The following is a 26,138-nucleotide window of genomic DNA, read 5'->3' on the forward strand; positions in this document are numbered from 1 at the left end:
TTCACCGCGACGTAATCTGTCTTCTCGTATGTGTACGCGCCATGTGGCGTATATGCCACCTGGCGCGTGGTACCCGCTAACAGAACTGACGAGGGCGGAATACAAAAACACTTGTGTACCGTGCATTGGGTACACATTCAAGAACACCGGGTTGCCAAAATTAAATTAGAGTGCCCCACCAACGCCGTGCTTCGTAACCAGACTGGATTTGGTAAGCATATATAACCAGGGAATTTGACACTAACAGAAGCTTAAAATTCGAAGTGTCCCTTGCCGTTCCTTGCCTCTTCTATAAGAAAGCATATATCCAATAGCGGCTATTGAAACAGGGCCCAAGAGAGAGAGAGAGAGAGAAGGGAAGACGGAAAGTCAGGGAGGTTAACCAGACTGAGTCCAGTTTGCTACCCTACACGTGGGGAGGGGAATGGGGAGTGAAAGAGGAAGAGAGAGAACCTAGTGTAGGACGTCTATAGTCGGGCACTCAAGTCTGTTGACCTCAGGTAGCGAAAAAGCGCTCTAACTACTTTCTGGGCCAATGAACTGTGAGGCCAGGCTCCCAAGATCTTCGCTTCCGTAAATGGCCTGTCATCCAGTCTATTTAAGGCACACTGGAGAGTCTCACGTTGATAATCGAAGCGAGAACAGGGGCACAGAAGGTGACTGATGGTCTCTTCACAGTTGCACTTAGCGCACATTGGTGAATCCGCCATTCCATTACGATAGCTGTAGGAGTTGGTGAATGCTACTCCTACCCACAGCCGACACAGCAGTGTTGCGTCACGTCGTGGAAGGTTTGCTGGTAATGTAAGTTTCAGTGATGGGTCGAGGCTGTGTAAACGACACTTAGAGTTCTGTGGTGTATGCCAGCAACCTAACGTGATTGCACAGGGCCCAAGGTAGATAGATATACCTGGTAGATAAGCTTCCATAGTGAGCCCATACGTTCGAAACTTCGCGGTTCATAGCGCTTCATGAGGATTAGCGTCATCAGTGCGAGGAGGGAACACTTCCGGCGAAATAAAACATAATGTGACGTCACATCCGTTGAAAACAGAAGTGACGCCATTTTGCTCTGAAAGGCGCGAAATTTGTTTTAATGGCCTACCATTAGTGGATATTCACATTCCCCGCCACTCCACTTGATGGGCATCCCGAGCTGGCAGCGCGGAAAGCGATCCAGTAAAACGTCAGCCGTGCGGGTGTCGAAATCGTACCCCGGCACAGACCATACTTTATTTGAAGGCCGACGATCGAAAGCTTTGGGACTGCTGCTCCCATCGTTGGACGCCAAGCCCGTCGGCCAGCGCAGTCGCACGAGAACAGCTAAAGTAAAGAACTATCTGGCGGTCGTAACTCACTACTTTTGACTGGACAGGTTAAGAAACGATGCAACCACCCCCGCGCCACCAAATTCAGACAAACGTCGACAAGCAAAACTGCACAATGTATAAGGGGGGCGTATTTTAACAACTTAAGTTTACAAGCACGCCTTTCTGCATAGTTCAAGAGGTGCATTGCATTGCAAGTGATAGCGGCGAGGATCAGCGGCGGATGGTGTGCGCTGAAAAAATAGTATTCATTGATAATGATAAAGTAAAATAGACATGTCTTTTCTCGTCACGCGAATTTAAAACTGAAAAGGAATTTTGTTTTCTTTGAATTAATCTAACTGTGTCTCGTTTTATTTAAAAAACGCCTTTTTCTTTCCAAATGTTTTGATCCCTCCTCACATAGTCGTGCCTCAATCGCTGTTCCCATAATTACCCTTGCTGATGTCGGTGACAATTTATTCTGAACCACTTCTCGCCCGAAGTTTCGCGACCTATTTTGGACCGACCTTGCAAGGCCCTTCAGTGCAACAACCCAGTGCTCTATCCATGAGGCCTCAGACTATGTACAGAATGTGACAACATTCTTACCCCTTCTTCCTTTGTGAAATCTAGCTGCTCCTGATGCTATGTGACATTGCACCGCCTTCATTCAGGATCAGCCCAAGCCGGCGGCAGAAAAGAAGCGCCGGCTATTCCGTATAGTATAACACTACTATGGAGATATAAGAAGCCAACAAACACTGACACGAAGGACAACATAGGGGAAATTACTTGTGCTTAAAAAATGAAATAAAAAATGATAACTTAATGGAAATGAAAGTGGATGAAAAAGCAACTTGCCGCAGGTGGGGAACGATCCCACAGCCTTCGCATTTCGCGTGCGGTGCTCGGCCAATTGAGCTACCGCGACGTCATTTGCCCATTCACTTTCTCAGGTATTTATGTTTCCCAGTAGAACCCTGGGAGTGTTAGCCAGCGCCACCACTTGCAGACCTTGGCGGTGGATGCGGAACATCCCTTCTGCTGCAGGTGTCACGAGAACGTGATCTTTTTTTGGATGAAGACAACCGGTCAATAAACCCACGCATGCTACCTGAAGTTCCAAGGTTCAGTGCTGCTCAATATTCATGCAACATGTTAAGCATTGCTGGTTTCTCAATATCTGGCTGAGAATACTAGGTACAGTATTTAGAGCTAGTTTTCTTGATCGATGAAAGTTCTTATTTTTCTTAAGGATTACGCAATTGAGCGCTCTAATTACCTTGGCTTGATTTTTCTGCAAGATAGACACACGAGCAAAACTAACTTCCAATAGTTTAAAGCTGCTGGGCAACTGAGCCTTGGAATTTTTTCTCCGGAAGAATTTCTGCTATAAAGCGGCAAACCAAGCTTAGGAAGAAGACAACAGCGCACGGCAAGAACTAGCTTCGCCGCGTCGTATACTCTAGCGCCAAGGGAGGCGCGACATTTTACGAACGTGAATCCGGTCATTGTCAGCGAAAACTGTTCGGCGTTTTTGTTCAGCCTATAATCGGGAATATCGCGCCCCGCAGACGAGCAAGCGATGACGAGAAACTGACAAGCAGGCGGTTTGTTGGCGCAAGCGCAGAGAATTTCGCTGCGTAACGTCACAGGGCTCCCGTAGCAAACGACGAGGAAAAGACAGCGCTCGCCGTGCTCATGGCACTCGCGCCGTCCCCTCTCAGATGTTATTTGTACGAAAATAATTAACTACAGAAGTACAGATTGGCAACCACTAATAACTGTTTTTTTTTTCTGTTTTGCTGAGCATGAGGGCGCGGGTTGAATCCCAGCCATGGCGGCCGCATTTCGAGGGGGGGGGGGGGGGAGGGGGAGGGGAGGAGTGAAATGCGAAAACACCCGTGTACTTATATTTAGGTGCACGTTAAAGAACCCCAGGTGGTCCAATTTTCCGGAGCGCCCCACTACGGCGTGCCTCATAATCAGATCGTGGTTTTGGCACATAAAACCTATAATTTGTTTAATAGGTCGTTTTCCTAACCTTCATCGATCAGCGACCGCTTTTCCAATCCAACAGTTGGCACAGCCGACCACGACAGGGTCGGCGTCGTCCCTCTGAAGTGGTCCGAGCAGAGGCCGTAGGCGTTATACATCTGCTCCCACACTCTTAAAACTGTTGCACCCTTTGGGGTGTAAATTTGTATCACAACAATAATCGTCATCTGCTTTGCTTGCGTTTCCTTTCCTGAAAACTCGGCGCTCGCTACTTTCCTGACGAGAATGCTGCGTCACACTGATAACGCGCATGCCGTTCGTGACTGGGAAGTACCGGGCTCGCCGCGTTAGAGAAAGGAAACGCGGGCAAGACAGATGACGATTATTGTTGTGGGACAAGATAAGCCCCAAAGGGTGTAAATTTTTCTAAGAGTGCATGTCAGCCCCGCCAGGACTCCCCATTTAGCGCCATTTCGCCATAAGTACCATCTGAAAAAAGGGCAAAATACCGCGTGGTCATGATTAAAGAGAGTACGAAGAAGGGACTAAAGAATCCTTCGAGGATTCACTCTAAAAACAATTGCAACCTTTGGGATGTATATTTGCCACGCGACAATAATCGTCGTCCGTCTAGCCCACATTTCCTTTCTTTAACGCTGCGAGCCCCGTACTCCCAGGTCACGAACGGCAGGTGCGTTATCACCATGACAGAGCATTCTTGACAGGAAAGTAACCAGCGCAGCGCTTTCAAGAAAGGAAATGCGGGCAATTCAGATGACGATTATCGTTGTGTGGCAAATATACATCCCAGAGGGTGTAAACTTTTTTTTAGAGTGTTATAGCAGCAGAACTTAAGGGAGACGGACACAGAAAGAACGACTAGACGAGGACGTAGCTGCTTCCTCATCTAGTCGTTCCTTCTGTGTCCGTATCCCTCAAGTTCTGCTGCTACAATCCTCGAAGAATGAACCAGCTAGCCCAGTTAAACACCCTTTTGAAAAATTCTGCCCTTCTAGACGAAAGTTGAAAAGTGAAGCGAACCTATGTCGTCACATATAGAACTCGAACTTGTAATTCAAAACGCAAATGGTGACTGCTACGTAAGTAATTTTTTTTTTACTTCTGCCGTGTTCATGACCATTCAAAGTTGGTAATGAAAAAATATGGTCACCGGAATGCTCTGCAGCGTAACCCCTTTGTGCAGCAAGCATTCAAATAACTTCGGCAGATATGAATTGCAAGTTTATCTGCTGGTGTAAAAAATGAAGAGTAACCGCTAACATCTACCGAAGCGAAATTACCGTCTGCGCGTCAACTTGCACCAATCAGGAAAACAGCTTCAGTTTTTAACTCCACCGCAGAAAAATGCGCCGCGCCAATATTCGCTTTAAAAAAAAAATGCGCGGATGATCTTTCGTTTCGTCCTAAGCTGTTTTGATAAGCGCAGCACTTGTTTCTTCATAACGACTGTAGAAAATGTGTGCTCACCTCTGGTCCGCTGGGAAACGGAATAATTTCGCCCTTGTGTTGCTCCCCGAGTTGCCACAACACACAGCTGCGCAGCAAGTCTTGTATCCTTTCTTCAATTTTTTCAACGTTGCCGAAACATTCGCAGGCACAGAAAGTTCTAAACTGCAGAGCATACTAAAAAAACGTTCACGTGCACAGAGAGCGGCAGGAGCAGACGAAGAGAACGGCAGCCGAAATGATAAGAGTGACAGCGCCGCCCGTTGGCGCATCAAATGAGGTGACCAAGTTATAAGACGCCGAAAAAGAAACAAATATCCAGAAGCATGCTTTATTTCTACACATAATTGCATCCCTTCACTTTATTGTTATGTGGTTAGAAAAGATAGAGCCCCATATGCAACAGTTATTGAATTTTCCTTTGGCTACCAGTGTAATGGCGACGCTTTATTGCCAATACCGAAACTAACCCTACTGTCTACCCACTGTACAGATGACGCGCGCTACTTTGACGCCATATCGGAGCCACCGTCGCCGCACATTCCGGCTTGCGCGGCACTACTCTTTCCTTCACACGGTTTCACTAATGGCGAACGCGAGCCCTTCGTCATGGGGAAATAGTGCCACAAGTGTCAGCCCCGACAACACCCAAGGGAGCGTCACGTCGAGCTACTTGTAGCCGCTCGCCAACGCCCCTTGCAGGAGCAGTGATCCCCGCCACACACGCCGGTACCGTGGACTGACCTCAGCAGCAGCTAACGCCGCGAACGAGCATAGCTCTCTCTCACAGCACCTGTCCTCCCCCTTCACGTCAGCCCGCCTCCCTCTCTTCGGAAGCGTAGATGAGATCGCCCACGCGGCTGAAGTTGTTGTGGCCGCCGGCAACTCAACGCATGCGCAGGCAGTCTCCCGTCCACTCTCCTCCTCGCGCGCTCTTCTTTCATCTGCCGCTGCGCTCCGCGTTCGCTCGGTTACGAGGTACAAGACCGAGGCACGCCTCTACGCAGGAACGGGCGGCCCAAAGGGCCCCTCACCAGGTCTGACCATTTTGAGCTGACAAGCGCAGAGCATACAATGCGCGATAAAGATCGTGTCTGCAAAGTATTACATCGCTATGCGCCGCGGAATAGTCTGAAATTTCAAATCGAAGGCCATTTATCCTTCTCCTCGTAGCCGCCGCGATCCAAGCCTGAGGATAACGTACACGTGCTAGTGCGCCTACGTACACGTGTTCGTGCTGTGACGTCGCTCGTGGTGACACGTGATTTCGAGAATTATTCGAGCCAACATCTGTTATTTGTGTAATATGTTGCTAGAATAGACGAATTAAAGCTTACAGACAGACAGACAAAGAACTTTAATTAAAGCTTAGAGAAATAATAAAACACACAAACCGAATGTGTGCATGTTTTTGTTTTACTTCGCACAGCAGCAAGAGGGATGTAGTTCCGTTTTGTCTGCTTGTTCCCACGTCATGCAGTCGCGCGCGCAGAAACCGAAACTATGTGATTTTCCAACGTGTTTCAGCGCGGGATCATGCTCTGTGATCCGTTTGTGTCTGCCTCAGTATTCGTGTCGCGCAAACTTATGCCGCTACTCAGGTGTCCTCGTGCTCAGCGCGCAAAATCGTGTGCTGCGCGAAACGAGGTAATCCATAGGTAATCCACCTTTTTCATGGCCAGACGGCGCATGCGCCCTGCGCCAGCGGATTAGTCGCGAAACATTTCGGAAGAGTCGCGCGCGGCTACGCGCGCCAAAATGACCCCCGGAAAAAAAAAAACGCTTGGACGCGCAGATGCAAACACTCGTGACGTGTTGAAACTCCAATGGTAGCTCGACATCACTGCGGTGCCGAAAACGTGGTAGCGTAAGACTGCAACTTTAAAGGGACCCTGAAACGATTTTGACAATTTTCTACAAACGTACTGAGTCGTTAGAGTAGGTCCTTCTAATCATTAAGCGACGCATCTAAGTGCTCTGCGTAAAGCGTGTAATTTATTATAAGGTTCTAAAAATGCACATCACTGCGATCGCAGCACACTGCGCGGCGGAATTTTAAGCCGCTCCTAACCATATGACGCAAATCATCCGACGTCAGAGCGGCGAGCTTGGCGAGCTATCCGATTGGCTGACCAGGGCGGGTGATCGATAATTTTTTCAACTTTATGGTAAACAAATGTTCGTAATGGTTGGAATGTTAGTTAATTTTTTTTGTAAGAAGAAAGTAACATAAAGGAAATGCACAAAAACAATTTTTCAGTACACTTTAGCACTTCCGGCACACAGCAAGTGTCGTCTCCGTGCGTTACAACGTGCTCCGTCATCGACGAGAGCTCCGCCATCAGTGTCGGTCTGTCTTTTCGCGAGCGCTATGATTCGACTTTGTTGCGTTGTGGACTGCAAACGTAGCGATTGGCAATATGTGAAGCTGCGACATCCTGTCCCTCTGCAAGCCAGTAGACGAGCGGACTGGCTGCAGCGCATCGGACTGCCGCTATCCGATCGGCGCCAGGATTTGCGCAACTGCGGCCGTCACTTTACACCGGAAGATTACTAACGCAGTAGCGTTTCGCGAGTCCGATGTACGGGTCAGCGCGGCAGTCGCCGTCTTCGATGCAGAACTGCCGGCGTTCATGTTCGCGGCTGCCGTCTTGCATTTCCCATACACGCCCGCGCGCCCTTACGCACGCTCGCGCGCTGCGTATACCCTCCGCTGGGGAGTGCTTTCCAGCGGGCGTAAACGCTGCTCCGTAAAACCGCTGGCCGCTTCAGCGTGGTGCGCATGCGCAGTCGCGTCTCCGCTCGCCCGCTCCGCTCCGCTGGCCGTAAACCCGCTGGGCTAAAACTCTCTATTAGGGTAAACGCAAGTGCAAGGGGATAGGGCCTGGCCATGTCTCTTTGCGTGTCGTTTTATGGGATGAACAGAAGCGCAGATGTGAATGGTCTGCCCGGTGCGGCCACCTGGTGGCATAGAGCTCAACCAGACACAGTAGCAGTAACAAAATGCATTCTTCTTTGCTACTCGTGTAAATTTTTCGCAGGAGTGTAATGTTAACACGTTGCTTTTGTAAGCGTTCAAAATGTTTCACATTTGTTAGAGCAATATTTGCTCTTTCTTTGGCTGGTTATGCTCTGCGCCAACAGGTGGCTGGACCGTGGAGATCTATCAGGCAGCTCACGTACGTCCACACTAAAGTCGCTAAAGTTCCTTCATCAGCTTGAGTTTATGCCTCCACCGTTCCGTCGAAACGTTCGGCTAGTGTGTGGTTACCGGAATACCAGACACGCTCGGCGCTGCGACAGAATGCTCGCAACGCACGCTGCTTCGATAGCTCTCGCTTGGGTCGACGGCCAAGCGGCTAGCGGTGAGGTTTCGCGCGGGCGGGGCCGGGCTCCAAAACAACCGAAAGTGGACGATGTGACGTCGCATCGTGACGCAGAGCCAGTGAAGGCGGAGCTTAGCCCTGTGAGCTCGGCGAACGAGTTGGAGGAAAATCATGGCTAGGGAGGAGGGTAACTTGTAATCACTCGTAGCTTCATTAATATGTAACCCATCACTTAAATTGCGGTGCGGATGTTCTACTTATGTTGTACCCTACGCGTCTACAAAATTTGTACGGACCTTTCAGGGGCCCTTTAAAACATAAAGCGGCCAGGGCCAGGGCTACGCATAAAAACACCATGTTGCTGATGAAGTGTTCTTGCAGCGTCGATCCTAACTTGCCGGTTTGCTGGTGGTGGCAGCGCGTGCCTGAATGCACGTGCTAATTTAAGGCGCGGTAACACTCGGTCGATACGAGACCGACAAAACGCTCACACCAACGATGGATCGACTTTTGTGCGTCACTGAAAGCATTTCACCATACCAGGCCGACAATGACGCAACTGACAAGCGCGAGTTGTACTGCGACAGGCTTCCTTGTCGACGGCACCGACAAAATCAGCGTGCCGACCATCGTTCGACCGAACCCCGCGCGATCGACCGTCGAACCGATAACGGGACAGCGTCTTCGCTTGTATATAGAATTAATCGCGCTCACAATGAGTCAAATATGCCCACCAAGTTGAAATGCACGAGCTTCAACCCTCTCCACAGCAACGACACCCATTCTTAGCCCTAGCCGTCCATCAAGGCCGCTCGCAGGTCGATATAGCCGAAGATTTCTGTGTGAAGATTGCGGGCAGTGTGGTCACCATCAATAGCGAAATTCTGGGTGAGGTTCCTGCGACACGCTTCCCAGAATTGAATGCGTCCTCACATGAGGAATTGGACCCTGCTGTGGCCACATGCAGGCGTTGATCATCGCCAGGACTAGACGGCATCACCTATGCTGCTTTATGCCACCTAGGTGACGATGGCCGAGGTAGACTTCTGGGATGTTATAACCAGTCATGGAATGATGGCGTCGTTTCTGAGCAGTAGAACTCCAGCTGCTCTATACCACTCCTGAAGCATGGAAAGTCGCCACTTGACCTAGCATCCTACCGACCCATTGCGCTGTCCAGCTGTGTTGGGAAGGTTATGGAAAGAATGATTCTCACCTGCCTAGAGTGGTATCTTGAGTGCCACAACGTATACCCTGAGCCCATGGCTGGGTTTAGAAGAGGCCGTTCCTCTATTGACAATGTCATCGACCTCGTCATGTCTGTACAACAAGAAAAACACAAGCGTATATCGGTTGCACTATTCCTCGATGTGAAAAGCGCTCATGATAATGTAACGCATGAAGCCATCCTTGATGTCCTGAAAAATAATGGAATTGGTGGACGCATGTTTCGGTGGATTTGGAGCTATCTATTCAAAAGATCCTTCTTAGTGCGCAGTGCAGATGGCTGAACCGTTGACCATTACACTTGCCGTGGTGTCCCTCAGGGTGGGGTTCTTAGCCCCACTTTGTCCAACCTTGCAATCCTTGAACTTGCCAACGTTCTACCACATACAGTAAACCTTTTCATATATGCTGACGACATATGCATATGGGCCTCGGCAGTTACACGTCTCCAGGTGCATAGGGCTCCAAAAAGCAGTGACCCTAACATCATCGTACCTGCGTGCTCGAGGCCTCAGCATTTCGACCGAGAAGTGCACCTTAGTCGCTTTTACCCACAAACCCATGACCTGGTACACCATTTCTATTGACCACCAACCAATTTCCTACGCAAAAACTCACCGATTCCTAGGCGTTATCGACAGAGACCTTTCATGAAGCCCCCACATCTCATACTTGAAGAGGCCTACTTCTATCTCCCACATACTAAGATTTCTTGCCAGTAAAATGTAAGGTACATCCGTGGCATCTATGCTTCAGCTATACAGGACGCTCTTCCTAGGATACTTGCGATATAGCACACCAGTGCTGTCCAATACTAACAGAACATCCATCCTACAGAGCATTCAAGGCCAAGCCCTCCAAACATGTCTGGGGCTACCTCGAAATGCTTCAACTGTATTAACAATTGCCACCGCGAGAGACCACCCAATAATGACCTATATAGCTATCGACACACTCCAGGTGCATGTTCGCCATATATCCAGAGTCCCCGACCACCAACTCGCTCGCTTGCCTGAGAAAAGACCCAAGGCAGCATTCTCCAGATCAATTGCGGCAAAACGGCACTCCTTGTCCTTAAGGCACTCAGCCGCAACAAGAACGCCATCCCCTATGCGGTGCTTGAAAAAACCTCCTATGTACCTTGCTGTTCCAGGAATAGTGAAGAAAGCTAGCCTGACCACCGCGGCTCTCAAGCAGATCACATTGGAACTTTTGCATTGTTCATACGTCAACCGAATCCGTGTTTACACGGATGGTTCCGTCTCGGAAAATTCTATGGGCGCCATTGTTCTGCCATCTCAATCGGTCGTCATCAAGTTTAAGACTTCACACCTAACGACATCTACAGGTTCCGAACTGGCCGCTCTTCACGCTGCTGTCGAATACATTGAAAAAGAATCGCCCAACAAATGGGCAATATTTTGTCATTCGAAAGCAGCCCTCCAGAGTTTGCGAAGTTTACAACCTGGCAATTATGAACAGCTGGTGTCACAAATCAACGAAACCTGCCATTGCGCTTCTGAACGAGGACATGATATCATATTTCAGTGGCTGCCGGGACATTGTGGCGTCGTTGGTAATCGCCTTGCCAATGGCGCTGCCCGACGTGCCCACGCTGGCACACCGACACTCCTTATAAACCTTTATCGAGAGCTGACGCTGCAAGAGCTTCGCAGTCTCGCTTGTACCATCACGTTAAGTTACTGGCATACACCACTGAACTCGAAGTGTCGTTTATACAACCTCGACCCATCACTGAAACTAAAATTACCAGCGAAACTTTCATGACGTGACGCAACACTGCTGCGTCGGCTGTGGGTAGGAGTAGCATTCACCAACTCCTACAGCTATCGTGTTGGAATGGCGGATTCACCAATGTGCGCTAAGTGCAAGTGTGTAGACCATCAGTCATATTTTGTGCCACTGTTCACGCTTCGATAATCAACGTGAGACTCTCCAGTGTGCCTTGAATAGACTGGAGGATAGACCATTTACGGAAGCGAAAATCTTGGGAGCCTGGCCTCACAGTTCATTAGCCCAGAAAGCAGTTCGAGCGCTTTTTCACTACCTGAAGGCAACAGACTTGAATGCCCGGCTATAGACATCCTACACCTGTTTTCTCTTTCACTCCCCATTCCCCTCCCATGTAGGGTAGCAAACTGGACTGTCTGGTCAACCTCCCTGCCTTTCCTTCTCTCTCTACATACCTGCACAATGCGCATGGAGCTGTTTGCTAAAATGACAAGTGTCTGAGTAATGACACATTAAAATAAACGTTCATGTTAGATTTAAAATAGTACACATTACAAGATGTTTGAGTTTTTTTTTTTTCTTTTTTTACACAGGTGCTGCCATCTTGGGTTATTGCATGATCAATTTTTCAATATTGTGCAGCAACTGCGAGTCTAACAGTCGCGAAATATAGAACACATCCGTATAAGAATTAACATGCAGATGCGAGTCAATTGTAGTAGCGTGCATTGGTTGTTGGTGCTAGAAAATGCCCGAACAGCTCATGGTATTGGCATGGCAAAGCTTGCATACAGGTCTGTAGAAGCTCCCTTGGTACGAATTTCTAAAGTGCTGCATTCATGGTCCACATATATTGTAGCATGTTTGCTCAATTGTATTATAATTGAAATGCCATATTCATCACATATACAACAATGCATATTTCATGATTCAAATGGCAAGATATGTACTACCCAAGTAGAGATCAGTGCCAAGAACTTACAGCTGTCTGGAGCAATACCCTCCCAATGTCCACCAGCATGTGCTATGCTAGTCATATGCGGATCATACACTTTTGCTCTGCTGATACTGCTTTTAACAGAGGCAACCAGCCATGTATATCAGCGCTCTTACAATTTCTATTATTGCGATTGAGCAAATTGGGTAGGGCTCTCCCATTAAGCGATGTGCTCAGCCATATAGCCTATTACATAGGCTGTGAATATACTGAAACTGCATGCCATCTATGATGAATTATGCATGAAGCACACCTGTGATTCAGGTTGTAATCAGCCACTCATAAATTTATCGCATGTGCACATGCAAAGCGAGCTGTTTGTATTCATACCATATGCGACCAATGAGTGTGCGTGTGACTGAATAAAGAACCAAGTGCATATTCATCCCTTCAAAGCTTATTTCTCCTAATAATATTGCTGTCATCTGCCGAGCTTTGTCTATTCCAAACGTTTTTTTAACACTGCTTTTCTGCGCAAGTTGAACTAATCAGCCCAATGTGTACACTTAGACAAAGTTGGACTGCTTTCAGCTATTGGAAGTCTGATGGGAACCCACTTGCCAAATTTCATAAAGAGCTGAGACAAAGCTGCAAGATGCCATTCTTCATTCTCTAATGAATAAAGACAGACATGTCAACCATCTACAATGCTCTTACGCAACATACCCTCATTGCGTTTAATACGAGACTGCTCAATGGCATGGATTTGTGACCAGTCGCAGGACAAATGAATGCATACTTAAGAACATCAGAATTTCAGCTTGCTAATTCAACATATATTCAGATTTGAACAGTGGCAATCATAATGTGCCTTTTAGTCCTTGTTCTTTTGGCTTTGTTCAGATAAAAGTTCATACTGCTGATGAACCTAGTCAGACATCAATTAGCAGACCAGCCACACAAAGTAAGCAGTGTCCCAAGCTGCCATTTATGGTAGCACAAGATTTGTACTCACTTGCAAACCCAAAGAGTGAAAAAGGCCAGTCAAGGTAAACATAATTAAAAGAACATTTCAAGGACTTGTGCTTTAGACCCAAATTAGTAAATGATAAAGAAATAATGGGCTGCAAACAAAACTGCACTGTTATGCAAGGTGAAGCATGAGAAAAACCAGAAACGGAAGGCATGTGTGCAAAAAAATGCCCAGTTTATTGACTCCGGCATGTCTAGCATTACAACAAGGTTTCTAAAGAGCATTCCCAAAAGAGGAGAATAATTTACACAATGACCAGTATGTACACAGGTTCTGAAAGATGGCACAGCCACATGTCCCCTCCCCATCCTTTCCTGCACGTGTTACGTGTAAAAGAAAACAATGAACACCCACGAAATAATGAAGTGGTTTTGCCCACAGTCTTTCCTAAAGTTCAACATGCTTCTTGACCTGGTCTTCAGGCTCCAGCTCAACATCGCTGAGGTCAATGTCTTCAGGCTCTTCCATCTGAAAGATTGAATGATGCAAGTAATATAGTAATCCACAAAACAAAGACTCAGTAGCCACAAGTCAATTACTGTACTGTGTAGCCAAACTACAATGTATACCTGTCCACAGCTAGCAACCCCAGTCACAGTCATACAACTGAACAGACGTTTACATAAAGCAATGCTCAAAGTTAGTCTTGAATGCCACTGTACACTGCTCAGTAACTGCTGTCCTTTGCAACAGGCAGCCTGCAAGCGTGCAAGTTCATCCTAAGTGGTGGTTCGGGTTATTGAAACACACTGCAATTTGCAGTCCTCTAGCTCGTCAGATGCACGAGTCGCGAACAGCTACTCCAAAGGTGCACACCTCTATAGCAAGCACGTGACGCCTCCTCAGGCATAATGTTCGTTCGCCGCCAGGCTCGGTGGCCTGCCAAGCTCGGCAGGCAACATTGGTCACCGCACCGCAATAAACACCGACGAGCACAGCTGCTCGGCGGTCAGTCATCGTTCAACACCACCACGCTGCGGAGTGTGCGTCTAACGGAGGGTGCCTCGAGCCCTCCCTTATTCACGAACCTGGGTGGATCGTGACACTGGCGACGAGGATGAGATACTCGTGACAACCTTGATGACAGGACATTACAGGAGGAGGAATCGCGATAGCTGCAGATTCTTACGTGGGGCCTTCGGTTTCAACTATGGTCCCTAGAATAGTTTTGCTAGCCTGCCGTGGTGGCTCCTCTATAATGCTTGCCATAATGCATTTGCACTGTGACGCCAGCGCATTTTTAGAGCTTTTGGAGGTGGATATATCAAGTATAAGCAGTCCTTGCCTTAAGACTTCGGCTAAGTAGACATGAATTCCCTGTACTGCTCGACTTTAAAAAATTAGGTTGCCTATGATCCAACTGCGAAATTATCAAAATAAAGCGCTCAATTGTGTATGTTTTTGATTAGCCACCTGTACACTGTGCTTTGTCATGCAAGTAACATCCATGTCTTTTATGTATAATCATGACCGTAGGAAGCGAACAGATAATGCAGATTAACTAATAGTGTGTGCGTGCATGTGTTCTTTGGGTGACTGAATAATTTGGCAAAAAAGCATACTGTCAGCACCTAGGTCACAATTTATCAAGATGCAAAACGTCAGCTAGCTTCGTCTAAGGCGAAGGGGCCTCGATGAATTAACTAATGGCACCAGAATCACTATATAATTGTCACTCAGGTATACGTGGAATTATCGCAAGTACTATTGACATTTGTCACATCAGAATTGATGTTTCGTTTCTGCAAAACTTGTGGTGGTGCCTGATTACATGGATTGCACTACTTTCTCTTCTGAACAACAGGTTTCGATATACTTTAGAGCACCAGGGATGTTTGTTGACACCGCACATCGTTTTATTGTTAATTGGGGCACATTACATGAAATTTTGACCACCTCTAGTTATTTAACTGTCCTAAAATTCCTTTCGTTGAAATACACTTGGTAGTGTTAATCCTAGACTACGCTGGAATCATCTAATCCTTGTCACCACGTTTCAGATGGGTTACATCCACTGCTGCAGCCTCTCCTTATCTAGTGCATCCGAAAATGAGAATTTTGTTGTGCATGACCTGTAGGCACTTAATGGATGTGCGTGTCATATAAATTCTTGTTTTTGCGAGGACATACGATGCCAACATTGACACTTGCTGGGCTAAATATATATTGTATTTACTCGCATAATGATCACACCCCTAACTTGCCGCAGCGATATGTCGTGTGCCAAGTCTAGCTAAATATGATCGCGCTTACCATCTGTCGTATGCTACGCTAACGACTCAAGACAACCAAGCGGTGTGCACGCACCGAACATTCTTAAGTAGATGCCCCATTTCATCACTTTCCGCACTTCCATAACAAAAAGAGCTACAAGCAAACTTGCCTTTATTAATTGTGTGTAGGCTTTATAATGGTTGTGGTCAACAACAAAAAAGGCGTCTTTCGGTTCTTCTCATATGCACTCGAGGGCACGCAACAAATTGCGAGCGCCAATGATAGTAGCCACGTTTACACCGATACGTTAAAAATGTTCCCTATTCATACACCGACGCTTGTAACACAGCTAAGATATTCGCTCACCCTTAGCGGAAACGTGCCGTATTAGGATAGTAGTGAAGACAGATGCCACAGTTTCCGCAGCATGCCTGCCATGTGTTCCTATGTCACTAGCAGCTAAGCGCACCCATCTGTTTCTGTCCCCTCAAAGTGGACATGGCTACGTTATTGCCACAAACTTGCCGATATGAACGATATTATTCATTCCTGATACGAAAAAAAAAAGAAAAAACTTTCTATGCACGTAATGTACTCACGAGAAGAAAAAAAATAGTGTTCGGCGCGTTCGGCTTGCTCCGCCGACTGCCATTCTTGTTTTGGTGAATTTTTGTTTTTTCGGGTAATTTAACTCTCGTAATGATGGAACTCCTGAATTTGCGTCAATTTCTTTTTTACAAAAAAGTGCGATCATTATGGGAGTAATTACGGTAAACAGTTATACAAAAAGTAAGGGGTTTTATCGGCCGTGTAAACTTAAAACATTCGCTTACTAACTAAATGAAGCATGGTGCCACACGTGCACAAGCAAACCTGAACACGTCTCACTCAATGACCACAGAAACCTTTTATCAGAACAGTGAAGTGAGAAAGTGCAGCAGCAGGAGCGAGCGAATTGACTTTTGTGCGGCCTCTCACTTCAATGTGAACTAAGCATCAAGAACACAGCGTGGTGTGCCTCCAAAGCAGCTGCCAGAGTATAACCCCTCTCTTGTTGTCGCCAGCCACGCATGCAAGTTTCAGGAACTCCGAGCGCCCATGATGCGGCCAGATTTCCGCCTGTCACCGCACACTTCATCACTTGATCACATCAAGATACGGCGACCACTTGGAGCGCACACTTTGCCCGCATCACAGATCGTTTTCACGATATGGCGGCCGTGCCGTAAGCAGCCACCGCCGGAGAGCCCCCACTCTCTTGCTTCCTTCCCAGCCCTGTGCCTCGCGCGTGAAAGCAGAGCGCGAAAGAAAATGGCATGTTCCCCCCCCCCCCCCCCCTCCTTCCTAGTGTGCACGATATTGACCCCGATCGTCTGCTGACTCTCGCAAGTCAGTTGTCAGCCCGTATGGACACGGCAAAAGTGTTTTCTATGCCCAAATATGATAAAATTGATGCTAATTTCGTCCGCTGTAGCGGATAGTCCATTGTAATGCGGTCCGTTAAAAGCGAGCTTCGTTGGATTAATTAAATAAGTAGAGTAAACTGAGCATGAAATATGGTCAGTTATATCTGAAAGTCTGCTGTATGCGGGTCTCTTGCAACGAGTATAGACTGTATAAAAAAGCATGAAATATAACTCTTGGAGCTGGCTTGAATTTTGAATGCTGTCTTGCACAAGTTTGTACCACTACAGCATTCTAAAACTACAGATACTAAACAAAGCTATCTACCGTATTTACTCTAAGCTAGCGCGCACTTTTCCGTGATAAAACGGGCCCAATAATTGAGTGCGCGTTAGAATCGAGTACAAACCTAAATCTGTGCTACTGTGTTGCCTCCCTCTCGCATCGCATGCAAAGACATGGGATGGTTCCCCACTTGCGGCAAGTTGTTATTTCAACCCCTTTCATTGCCATTAATTTATCATTTATTTAATTCAATTAGTAAGTACAAGTAATTTCCCCTATGTTTTCCTTGGTGTCTTTGTTGGCTTCACATGATATGATTAATGAAAATCAGGCCCCTCGGTTAACCCCCTTTCTTCTCATGTCGCCATCAGCATTTCAACATGGCCACCTCGTACACGCTTCGAGCCTAGCTGCCACAGTTTCTTCGATGCTGTAGTATGTGTGCTTAGGTTAGTCCCCCATCCGTCTTCCCGTTGGTTGCGTTTACTCTGTTAAGATGGAAGCACCGACTCCAAAGACATGCAGAGTTCATCATGATGCTGCAATTAAATGAAAAGTGATCCCATGTGTGGAGAGGGATGGAAATCAGGCAGCATCACGGGCATTCGGAGTTCCCGAAACTTACGTGCGGGACTGGTGCAAACAGGAGAGGCGTCCTACTCCGGAGGCAGCTTCATACAAGGCGGCTGTGTGGCCCCTATCTTGAAAGCGATATGCGATGGAGACAGTTTGCGCAACTAGACGCACCGCGTGGTGTTCTCATCGCTTAGCTCGTGTTGAAGCAAGAGGTTGCACAAAGGTCGTTTCACTCGCTCCAGCACTTCCTCACTCCTGCACTTCCTCGCTTCAGCATTTTGATAAAGAGTACCCCTGGTCATTGAGTGAGATGTATTCATGTTTGCTTATGCACGCATGACACTATGCTTGTTCATTTATTTAATAAACGAATGTTTAAAGTTCATACGACCGATAAAACTACTATCCTTACTTTTCGTATAGCTGGCTACTAATTTCCTATCGCAATCTATGCTTCGCCTTTCAGGTGAAATTGCGACTTTCTTATTTATCGCAACTTTAGTGTATTGGGAGTAAATTTTTGTTTTTCCAAATGAAAGTTTTATTTCTGCATGAAAGAATAAGGTGCGTGGTACTATAAGAAACTTTTTTTTTAGGTCACGGAAAACAGGTACGCGTTACAATTGAGTGAATATAGTATACCTTACGCCAGAGACACATCATTTGGTGCAAAAAGATAGTGGCGAACTGCAGCAGAATCCAAACAATGTGAAATGGCTTATCCAAACTTAGGAGGCATTCAAGTTAGCAGTTCGGTCTCATCAAGGTCATGTGCATTTGAGTAGCCAAAAACTTTGGCAATTTAAGCCCAGCGAGACAAAATTCAACTTGAACAATGCCCACAATCCTGTTGCAAATTGCTTCCTATAAGAAGAACTAGTAGCAAGGAGGCTCAGCGTGCTACTGGCCACTGCATAACTATAAAGTATGTACAATATACAAAGGAATCAAAAGACTACACGTCTCAAAAAAAAAAAAAAACTGCTGAATGTGTACATGCGCACCTTGCAGCCTGAGACATGACCGCATAAATGAAATGCATAACTGCAGCAGCCGCAACATGCGGCAGCAGGTCTTCAGCGAGGAAAAACCGAGCCATACAAAACACATGCTAGTTCATTTATCAAGCTACCATAGACATCTCTCTTATGGGTAGGCGCTAAACTGAGGTATGCTATCATAGCCCAAAACACTACTCTAGAATTGGCGACAAAAGACTACTGTCCACATACCTTTGCGTCCTTGCCGTCCCAAGGCTCGGTTTCAACCACCTCCGGAAGCTTGGCGCCCTTCACAGGCACGCTAGAACCACGCCCCACAGCAACCTCGCGAAGGAATTCATTGATGCCATCATAGCTAAAGGACCCACGAAGGAGCGAGTACTTCATCTTGCGGCTGTTGAGCACGGCCAAAGCTGGGTAGCCGAAGCCGCCAATCTCCAGTGCCTCCTCAAGCTTCGGCTGAGCCAGGGCTTCAGACCAAAGCCATCCCCAACGGTTGCGCTTGTACTTTTCGCCCAGGCGCTTGAGGATATCCAGATAGCTCTGACGGCACTCAGATTGGCAGTCATAGATGTGTGGAAGAACGCTGACCACACACAACTGGCTGTCTTGGCACGCTTCCTTGAGCACAGACTCATTCGTGACCTGCAGGTGAAGCACACGTGGAAGGAAAGTCAGTGCTTTAGTTGACTGCAGCTATGCACGACAAGAGCTTAAACTAATAAGACGAAGTTCCCTCTTTGCTATTCTTTTCACCAAAACAACGTAGTGGCATTTGTTTCAAACCATAGCAAAACACAGAAATATATAGAAGATAGGAAATGTCCCGCAAAATCCTCTCCTGCACCTTTTGCACCGATTCTTTCGAGCCATTGCATTTAACCGCTTTCTGCAGAAACACATTAAGGGTAGGCTAAATGCAGTTAAAGGCAGCCAGATTTAAATAGGATGATGAAAGGCAAACATACATACCATGTTTTTGCACGTATAAGTTGCACAAGAACCTCCAAATTTAACACCAAAGTTGGGATGCTGGTTAGACACGAATTTCATTGTAACTTTTGCATTTCTACACCGATAGAAATTGATCAATTTGATCAACAGTTTTCTTATGTGTTGTTAAACATTTTCAATTAAATTCTTCTAGTAGAGACACCCTTTTGCAGTGACTGAAATGACGACTGAACTAACTTTTGTCAGAGATGACAATTTTTGTCAGATCGGGACGTCCAGAAAAATAAAAATTCGACTGGAGGTACCACTGAAACTATCATCCAGTGCTCCTAGCACCTCAATAAAAAGAAGCAAACAGTAGACGCTCATGAGTGCATGATATATTGATAATTGTATTTAACCAATATCAAATGCAATTTTATTTTCCAGATTGTGGGTTGCCTTTATCCATCAGCACTTTGACAATGCATGCACATACAAATGATCACAAGCAATCCTTCCCACTGTGTGGCGTTTTTGTTCACACAAGAGCATGCAGTTGGCTCCAGACCAATCTTTCACTGAAGCTTGACTGGCTGTCTAATCTCTTCCATTTTGAACACCACCTGTACAGGCGCCCTTATTTATTACAGTACAATACTATGCAACAGTCCCCACTTCTAAGCATGCAGAGACTTCAGCGCCAATTGAAAGCCACCTTGCTTGCAGAGAAAAGGTAATCAAACACAATCAGGTACGAAGGAGGTTTCTGCATGTGCTCCATGACCGACAACCAGTCCTTCACGAGCCTAAAGTATGCAGTAAAACACAAACCAGGCGACTGCTGCAATGAGGAAAAAACAAATGCTCCCTGTACAGTAAAACCTCATTAAACTTAACCCGCTTAAACAGCAGTTTTGTTTTAAAAGTAGTAAAGTCAAATCCCTGACTCAGCGGCCATTGAACACAATGCGTTTTGTATCCGCATAAACCGTATCTGCCTAAACCGTAGCAGCGTATTGCATACATATCGGTTAACACGTAGCGTTTCCACTTTTCGTCATGCAAACACAGCGGTGCGGCGTCTCCCTCAGGCAGCCCGGCAGAACAACAAGACTCAGAGATCAGAACAACGGCCTCCAAGTGCCCTGTAGTTTGCGCATGAAGCCACATCAACATCATTTCGGTGCCGTGCCAGAGAGTGTTGTGGCGTCGTGCAAACAAGGACTTGCGTAATGCCGAAGCTGGGATAAAAAAGACGCCGGGTGTTCAGCAAAGAAGAAAAATTAGACATCGTTCGTACTATCGAACGTGGCACGAAGAAGTCGGCACTGGCACGTGACAGGGATCTACTGTTGACTATGGTGTGTGGCATTTGGAAGGTGAAGAAGTTGCATGGCAGTGCAGCTGCGACCGCAAAGAAATGTCGGCTATGAGGTTCGACTTTTCGCCATCGTCGCCTCAGTTGCTGCCGAAGTGTCGCCTAGTGACAGTGATGCAGACGACACGAAAGCAACAGCACGGGCGATTCAAGCCCGACAGAGGCACAATCAGCGCGTTACGCCCCGCAATGGAAGAGGCGCCCTGCGACTTCTGCAGCGCCATCGCCCGTGTGCATGGAGAACATGCAACCCCAATGAGGAATCTGCCATGCAAGTGTTTGCCGAGAAGAGGGGGCTGGCTGAACAGCTGACTCGCAGCTTCAGCAAGATTGAGGCTGCTGTCGTCGCTGCTAGGCCACCGCGGCATCAAACGAAAGTAACACTTTTCTTGCGCAAAGTGAATAAATACTGCATGTTTTTCCCCTTTCATCGCACTCTCTCCGAGTTCCATTTTTGACAGGTAAGTGGGCGATCTCATGCTATTTCGGTTAAGCAGTACTACCGTTCAGTACATACTTTTTCGGAGCTCCAACCAACTACAGTTGAACTAGGTTTCACTGTACAATAGTAACTTATTCATTTTCCTATTTGCGAAGCTGCTTTCTCGAATAGCATGGGCATCACTACGGCTAGTATCGATGCCAACAAATATGCATAATTTTTTGCATTATCTGACCTACAAAAGTTGGGAAATAGGAACCAGGTGCATATTTTGTATATTTCAGATTTTTTGTTCACTCTCAGTGTTTATACAGAAAATAGCAAATAACTGCTTTCATTTGTGTTCTTTGAGGTATTTCTTTGAGGTTTCACATAAGAATTCTGAAAAATTATCTGAGCAATTATACTGCTACACATCCATTCAAACTACCAGTGATCAAGCTATAATTTCATGTATCACAGCATACACTATGGCTACTACCTCATGAAGTAAAACCCAAAACTTAAAGGAACTGAACATTAGCACGTTTCTAAAAGAGTTGAGGTATTGGCGGCGAGGAGTTACGGAGTCGCCCTCTATCGGAAGCGCCTCGATGCCGTAGTATGAGGGATCACGTGACGCGCTCCTCATAGGTTTTGCTGTCAGCGCTCACTGAAAACACCACGCGCGAGCTCTCCCGGACATTTCTGTAAGTACTTCCGAAACGAGAGAAGTTTCTTACTGTCTAAATAATAATCTTGGGCAAGCTGAAAGCACACAATCGTTTACAGCCGCTATCTCTTTACCGAATACGTACAGTGAACGCCACTGCGCGCGGTCGCCGCGATGGAGTCTCCCGAACCGGCTTCTTGCGTGAAAGCTAGGTAAACGCCGAGAGCAAACTATGTAAAATATGTTCTTATAGTGTTTGTATAACTAAATGGAGCGTAATAGAATTAAGCCTCAATGCAGCGATCGCGCAGATTCGCAGCGACCGACTGCGCGTCTGCATGCTTGTCCGCGCACTGTTTCGCTTTCTCCGCGCGTGCGTTTTCGCACCGTGCCATGAGCTTTAGGCCGCAGAATATGAGCATTTGACAGTATACAGGCAACTATTGTTGCGTGGGCGCTATCAGAGCTGTTCGAAAATAATTTCATTGTAGAGACTTCGACGCCTACGGGGACTGTGATGTGCCGTCGCGACGATGCAATCTTTTTTTTCTTCTAAATTCTTTGACCTTTCAATACTATTTCTCGAGTTGCGTCGCACTGTATGTTTATCGGCGTTATCAGCGTGCAATTTCCCGCTGCTCCTTTTTTGTAATCCAGTGCATTATTTCATAACACAAACATGACCATATGCCATGCTTTCTTTAAATGTGCTTCTCACCGCTGCCTTTCCAGTCCACTGAACTTGGCAGTATCTATAGTATCGACAAGTTCATAGACCAAACCGTCATGACATTAGCCGGGTAGCGGACTCAGGCGAGCGTCTCAGTGCGCGTTTTGAGAACATCGCAGACCGGGCGCCGTAGCAGAAATCTTCCTCGCGTCTGTGCTTGCTGCATACCCGAGTTGTAGCCGATGACGGCCGGTTTTATGTTTCGCGAGCCAAGCTTCACACAGCTTCTTGTCCTGCGGCTACGTGTGAATAAGGCCGACACCGGCCTCCGTTACGTGCGTCCGGCCCTGCGGCACCGAGCAGTAGCCTACCATGTTGCGCGCCTTCAAAGGCAGCCACTACCTATTGTAGTGCTTTCAAGCGTTGTAAAGGAGACACTCGAAGCGGGAAAATTTCGCCACTAAATGAAAACCGCAGCGTACGAGGGAATTTAAACTCGTTTTCAGCTCGCTTCGGCGCGCCCGAAGCAGCCGACGCGGCCGCTATGTCCACGTGATCCCTCCTAGCACGTCACGCCGACGGTGGCGCCAGCTTTTCCAGTGGTGGAGCTCGAGGCCAATAGCTTCACGGCAGCACACTGCGTGAAGCCACACTTAACATTGTGCTCAGCCATACAAAGTTGCATTATCTCCTCACTTCAAGGCAATGTTCTCAGTCACACAGAGTTTTGCGATCTCCTAAGGAACCTGTACTTCCTCTCATCCCAAGCTCTCTTCTATCTTTCATGATCGCCCATTCTCTGCCTCGGTTAAAGTTTCCATTTTGCATTTATGCCTGTGTTATAAGTAGTATTTAGCGAATAGTTCACAAGGCACCAACAAACCAGAAGTCCCAAATAAACATAAGCCAAGCTTGACAGCAGTCCTTTACAGCACAGCAGAAGTTGAAGATTATCAGTGTCGGCAAAGACATGAGAAACAGAGCCATTGGCTGAAGATATGGCATAGAGGAGTCGTGCGTCCGTAAGTCTTTTTTACAAAGTATTGAGCGCCGTTGTATGCAGTAATTTTCTAGGGATACAGGCACACTTTTTCCACGGTGTTGTAACCTGGGCTGGGGTTATATGCAGCAGTCACACCCAATGAACTTTTGGTGGTACTGAAGCAAAAGGTAAGAGGGCAATGCACTTCTGCACATGTGTAAGATCGTGGGGTAGTCAGAATCAGCTTCTAACAGCAATCAGTTCAGACTCCCACAGGATTTAAAAAAAAAGAAAGCTCGTAAGGAACTTGATCATGCATTTGTTTATTTTCAACTCCAACAAGCAAAACAAAGCAATGAATGGCAAAAAGTTGTCACAGTGCTTACTATAGGTCTGGCTGCTTCAAAAAAAGAAGCTTGTAAGCTTTGACGTCCCGCAACTTCGAACATGTTTACATTGTGGATCCTGCATCCAATATTGTTACGCAATCTTAAGGAGGCCTTTTATCGCAATACCTTTGCTGCCGAGCTAATATTACAGAAAGCGAAAGCCTTCTGTTTCACTCAACTGCGCTAAGTGTAATTGGCAGAACAGCAAATTCATGGTGAGGCAACAGGATTGGGTTTGCTTTCCGGGACACACACACAGACGTCTGCGTGTCTTCTTAAATTTTGCACTGCAAATATGAGTGCAGTCTCTAGCAACATACTAGTGCATGTTAACACTTTGAGAGTAATGGGTGCCTTCCTGTTTCCTGCCCTACAGATATTCTATGCATGCCTTCTGTATAAATTTATATTCGGGCAAGAGACGCATTGGTGTGTATATATTCCCCTAGGTTTGTAGATTAGTAAACAAAATTAATTTTATTTAATACCTTAACACACCCATGAAGTCTGGCACTACATGCAGTAGTAGTGTTCGCACATGTGCACTTTGTCTTCGCTCCTTTGGCTGCGGTGGCTATGAAAGTTAGCCGGTATAAAGCAAGCGACTGCACTCCTGAAAGTTTGTCACAATATGTTCTGGGCAAGAGATGCCAAACAGAGAGCATATCTCTACTTCAATTTAAATCAGCTTAAAATGAAACACCACATATATCATTAAGGTATCTCCCAGATGATGGGGTGCACCGATTTTGCGGCCCGCCAGTCCAGCTCACCACTCAGCGGCATTACTTAAAAAAACACCACCTCATATGCAGCTACAGTGCAATCCACCTATGAGTCACGAGATGTCAAGAACTGCAGCTTCCACACTTCCTTAGTGCAAAATAGAAACAGGGTTTGCAGAATTATCCTACTGTACTCTGCATTTTACTTTTCCTAGAATTATGTAAGCCACATCTTTCAACCAGAGCTAAACAGTGCTGTCAGAGCCAGAATTCATTCCTTAGGGCTGAAAGGAAGCCTACCACCCCAGAAAACCTGGAGGCAAGTGGACCACCCATGTACAGCCCTTCCTAGAATGGATTAAGGGTCTCATCACACAGCTTTACTGGACTGCAGACCTGGTATCGCTTCTCGATATACAGTGCTGTCCACTTATAACAATATCAAAAAGAACACAAAAATCTGATCGTCAAAATTGATGATGGCTATATATGGACTGTCGTAAAATAAAGCTGCTGAACAAACCTATGTGATTCTGAACCAAAATTTGCCACCTGTGCTAAAAAACAGATGTAAAAGAAGGCTGTGAAAAATAAAAACATCTTTTTATACCTCAAAATAGCGTGTAAAGCGTTAGGCATACTGGAATAGTCAGAAAGCTGGACTTACTTTCATATCAGTTTCAGGTTTACAACTGCAGTGTGCATCGCGTCCAGCTGCTGCATGAACACAGGCAGTATTCCTTCAGCGTGCATGAAATCAATGAGTGACTCGCTCAGCAACAGTGCACTTTGCGTGAGCATCGAGGCAGGGGTCAAAGACTCATCATCACTGCCACTGCTGTAATGATGGGATCTCCATGACAACTGTGCATTCACAACAACGATCGCATTTTTTCACAGAATAAGGCAGAACCGTCTGCACTCAAGAACTCCTCCATTGAAACACCATCCGTTTCATTGTCAGTAGCAATGTGCCCCCAGAGCTCAATAATGTCAGTGGCTTCCACCGTGTAGGTTCCACAATCACAGGGGTTTTGCCATTTCACCTTGGCGCACGAAGCCTGCCTTTTTCATCGATTGGCATGGCCACTGGTTCCAACCTTTATGATGACAGCGCGCCCCATTTTTAGAGCTCATACTTCTTTGAGTTTTGCAAGATTTTCTGCTTCATCAAGTGACGCAGCTTTGTGCTTTGTCAGGGCCATCTTCTACAAACTGGGCTGCCCGCTGCTTCAGGGCTGCTTCCACGGAGCATTTTCGCACTCTCTGAAAGACACTGAAGGAACGAGCTCCATCGGGCCGCTTCGCTTTTCACTTTTAAAATTTTTTCTTTCTTTCTCTCTTGTTTGGATGCACACGGAGCACGATCGTAGGTGATCTGGATGTGAAGCAGCTGGCGCCATCTTGCGGCGCGCTGCGGGAACTCGTGATGCT

At 46.7% G+C, this 26,138-nt stretch overlaps 2 protein-coding genes across 3 annotated transcripts in view; both read right to left on the bottom strand.

Moving 5' to 3' along the window:
• Nucleotides 1–4,942, bottom strand: part of LOC139052441 (flavin-containing monooxygenase 5-like) — a 144,410-nt gene extending 139,468 nt beyond the window's left edge. Inside the window, exon 1 of one of the 2 annotated variants that reach the window (XM_070529542.1) lies at nucleotides 4,797–4,942. The gene's annotated coding sequence lies outside the window, so the exon portion shown is untranslated. Of the gene's footprint in view, nucleotides 1–3,354; nucleotides 3,457–4,796 lie in introns of those variants that run through there. The other variant, XM_070529543.1, reaches the window with a different exon arrangement.
• An 8,265-nt stretch (nucleotides 4,943–13,207) lies between these two features.
• The window catches only part of LOC135898890 (protein disulfide-isomerase A6 homolog), a 35,612-nt gene continuing 22,681 nt past the window's right edge, over nucleotides 13,208–26,138 (bottom strand). Inside the window, exons 7-8 of the mRNA XM_065428086.1 lie at nucleotides 18,762–19,175; nucleotides 13,208–13,518 (exon numbers count right to left, since the gene is read on the bottom strand). Coding sequence (XP_065284158.1) covers nucleotides 13,438–13,518; nucleotides 18,762–19,175 — 495 coding nt within the window. The 3' untranslated portion in view covers nucleotides 13,208–13,437. The remainder of the gene's footprint in view (nucleotides 13,519–18,761; nucleotides 19,176–26,138) is intronic.

This window comes from Dermacentor albipictus, unplaced genomic scaffold, assembly GCF_038994185.2.
Source record: "Dermacentor albipictus isolate Rhodes 1998 colony unplaced genomic scaffold, USDA_Dalb.pri_finalv2 scaffold_23, whole genome shotgun sequence".
Taxonomy (NCBI): domain Eukaryota; kingdom Metazoa; phylum Arthropoda; class Arachnida; order Ixodida; family Ixodidae; genus Dermacentor; species Dermacentor albipictus.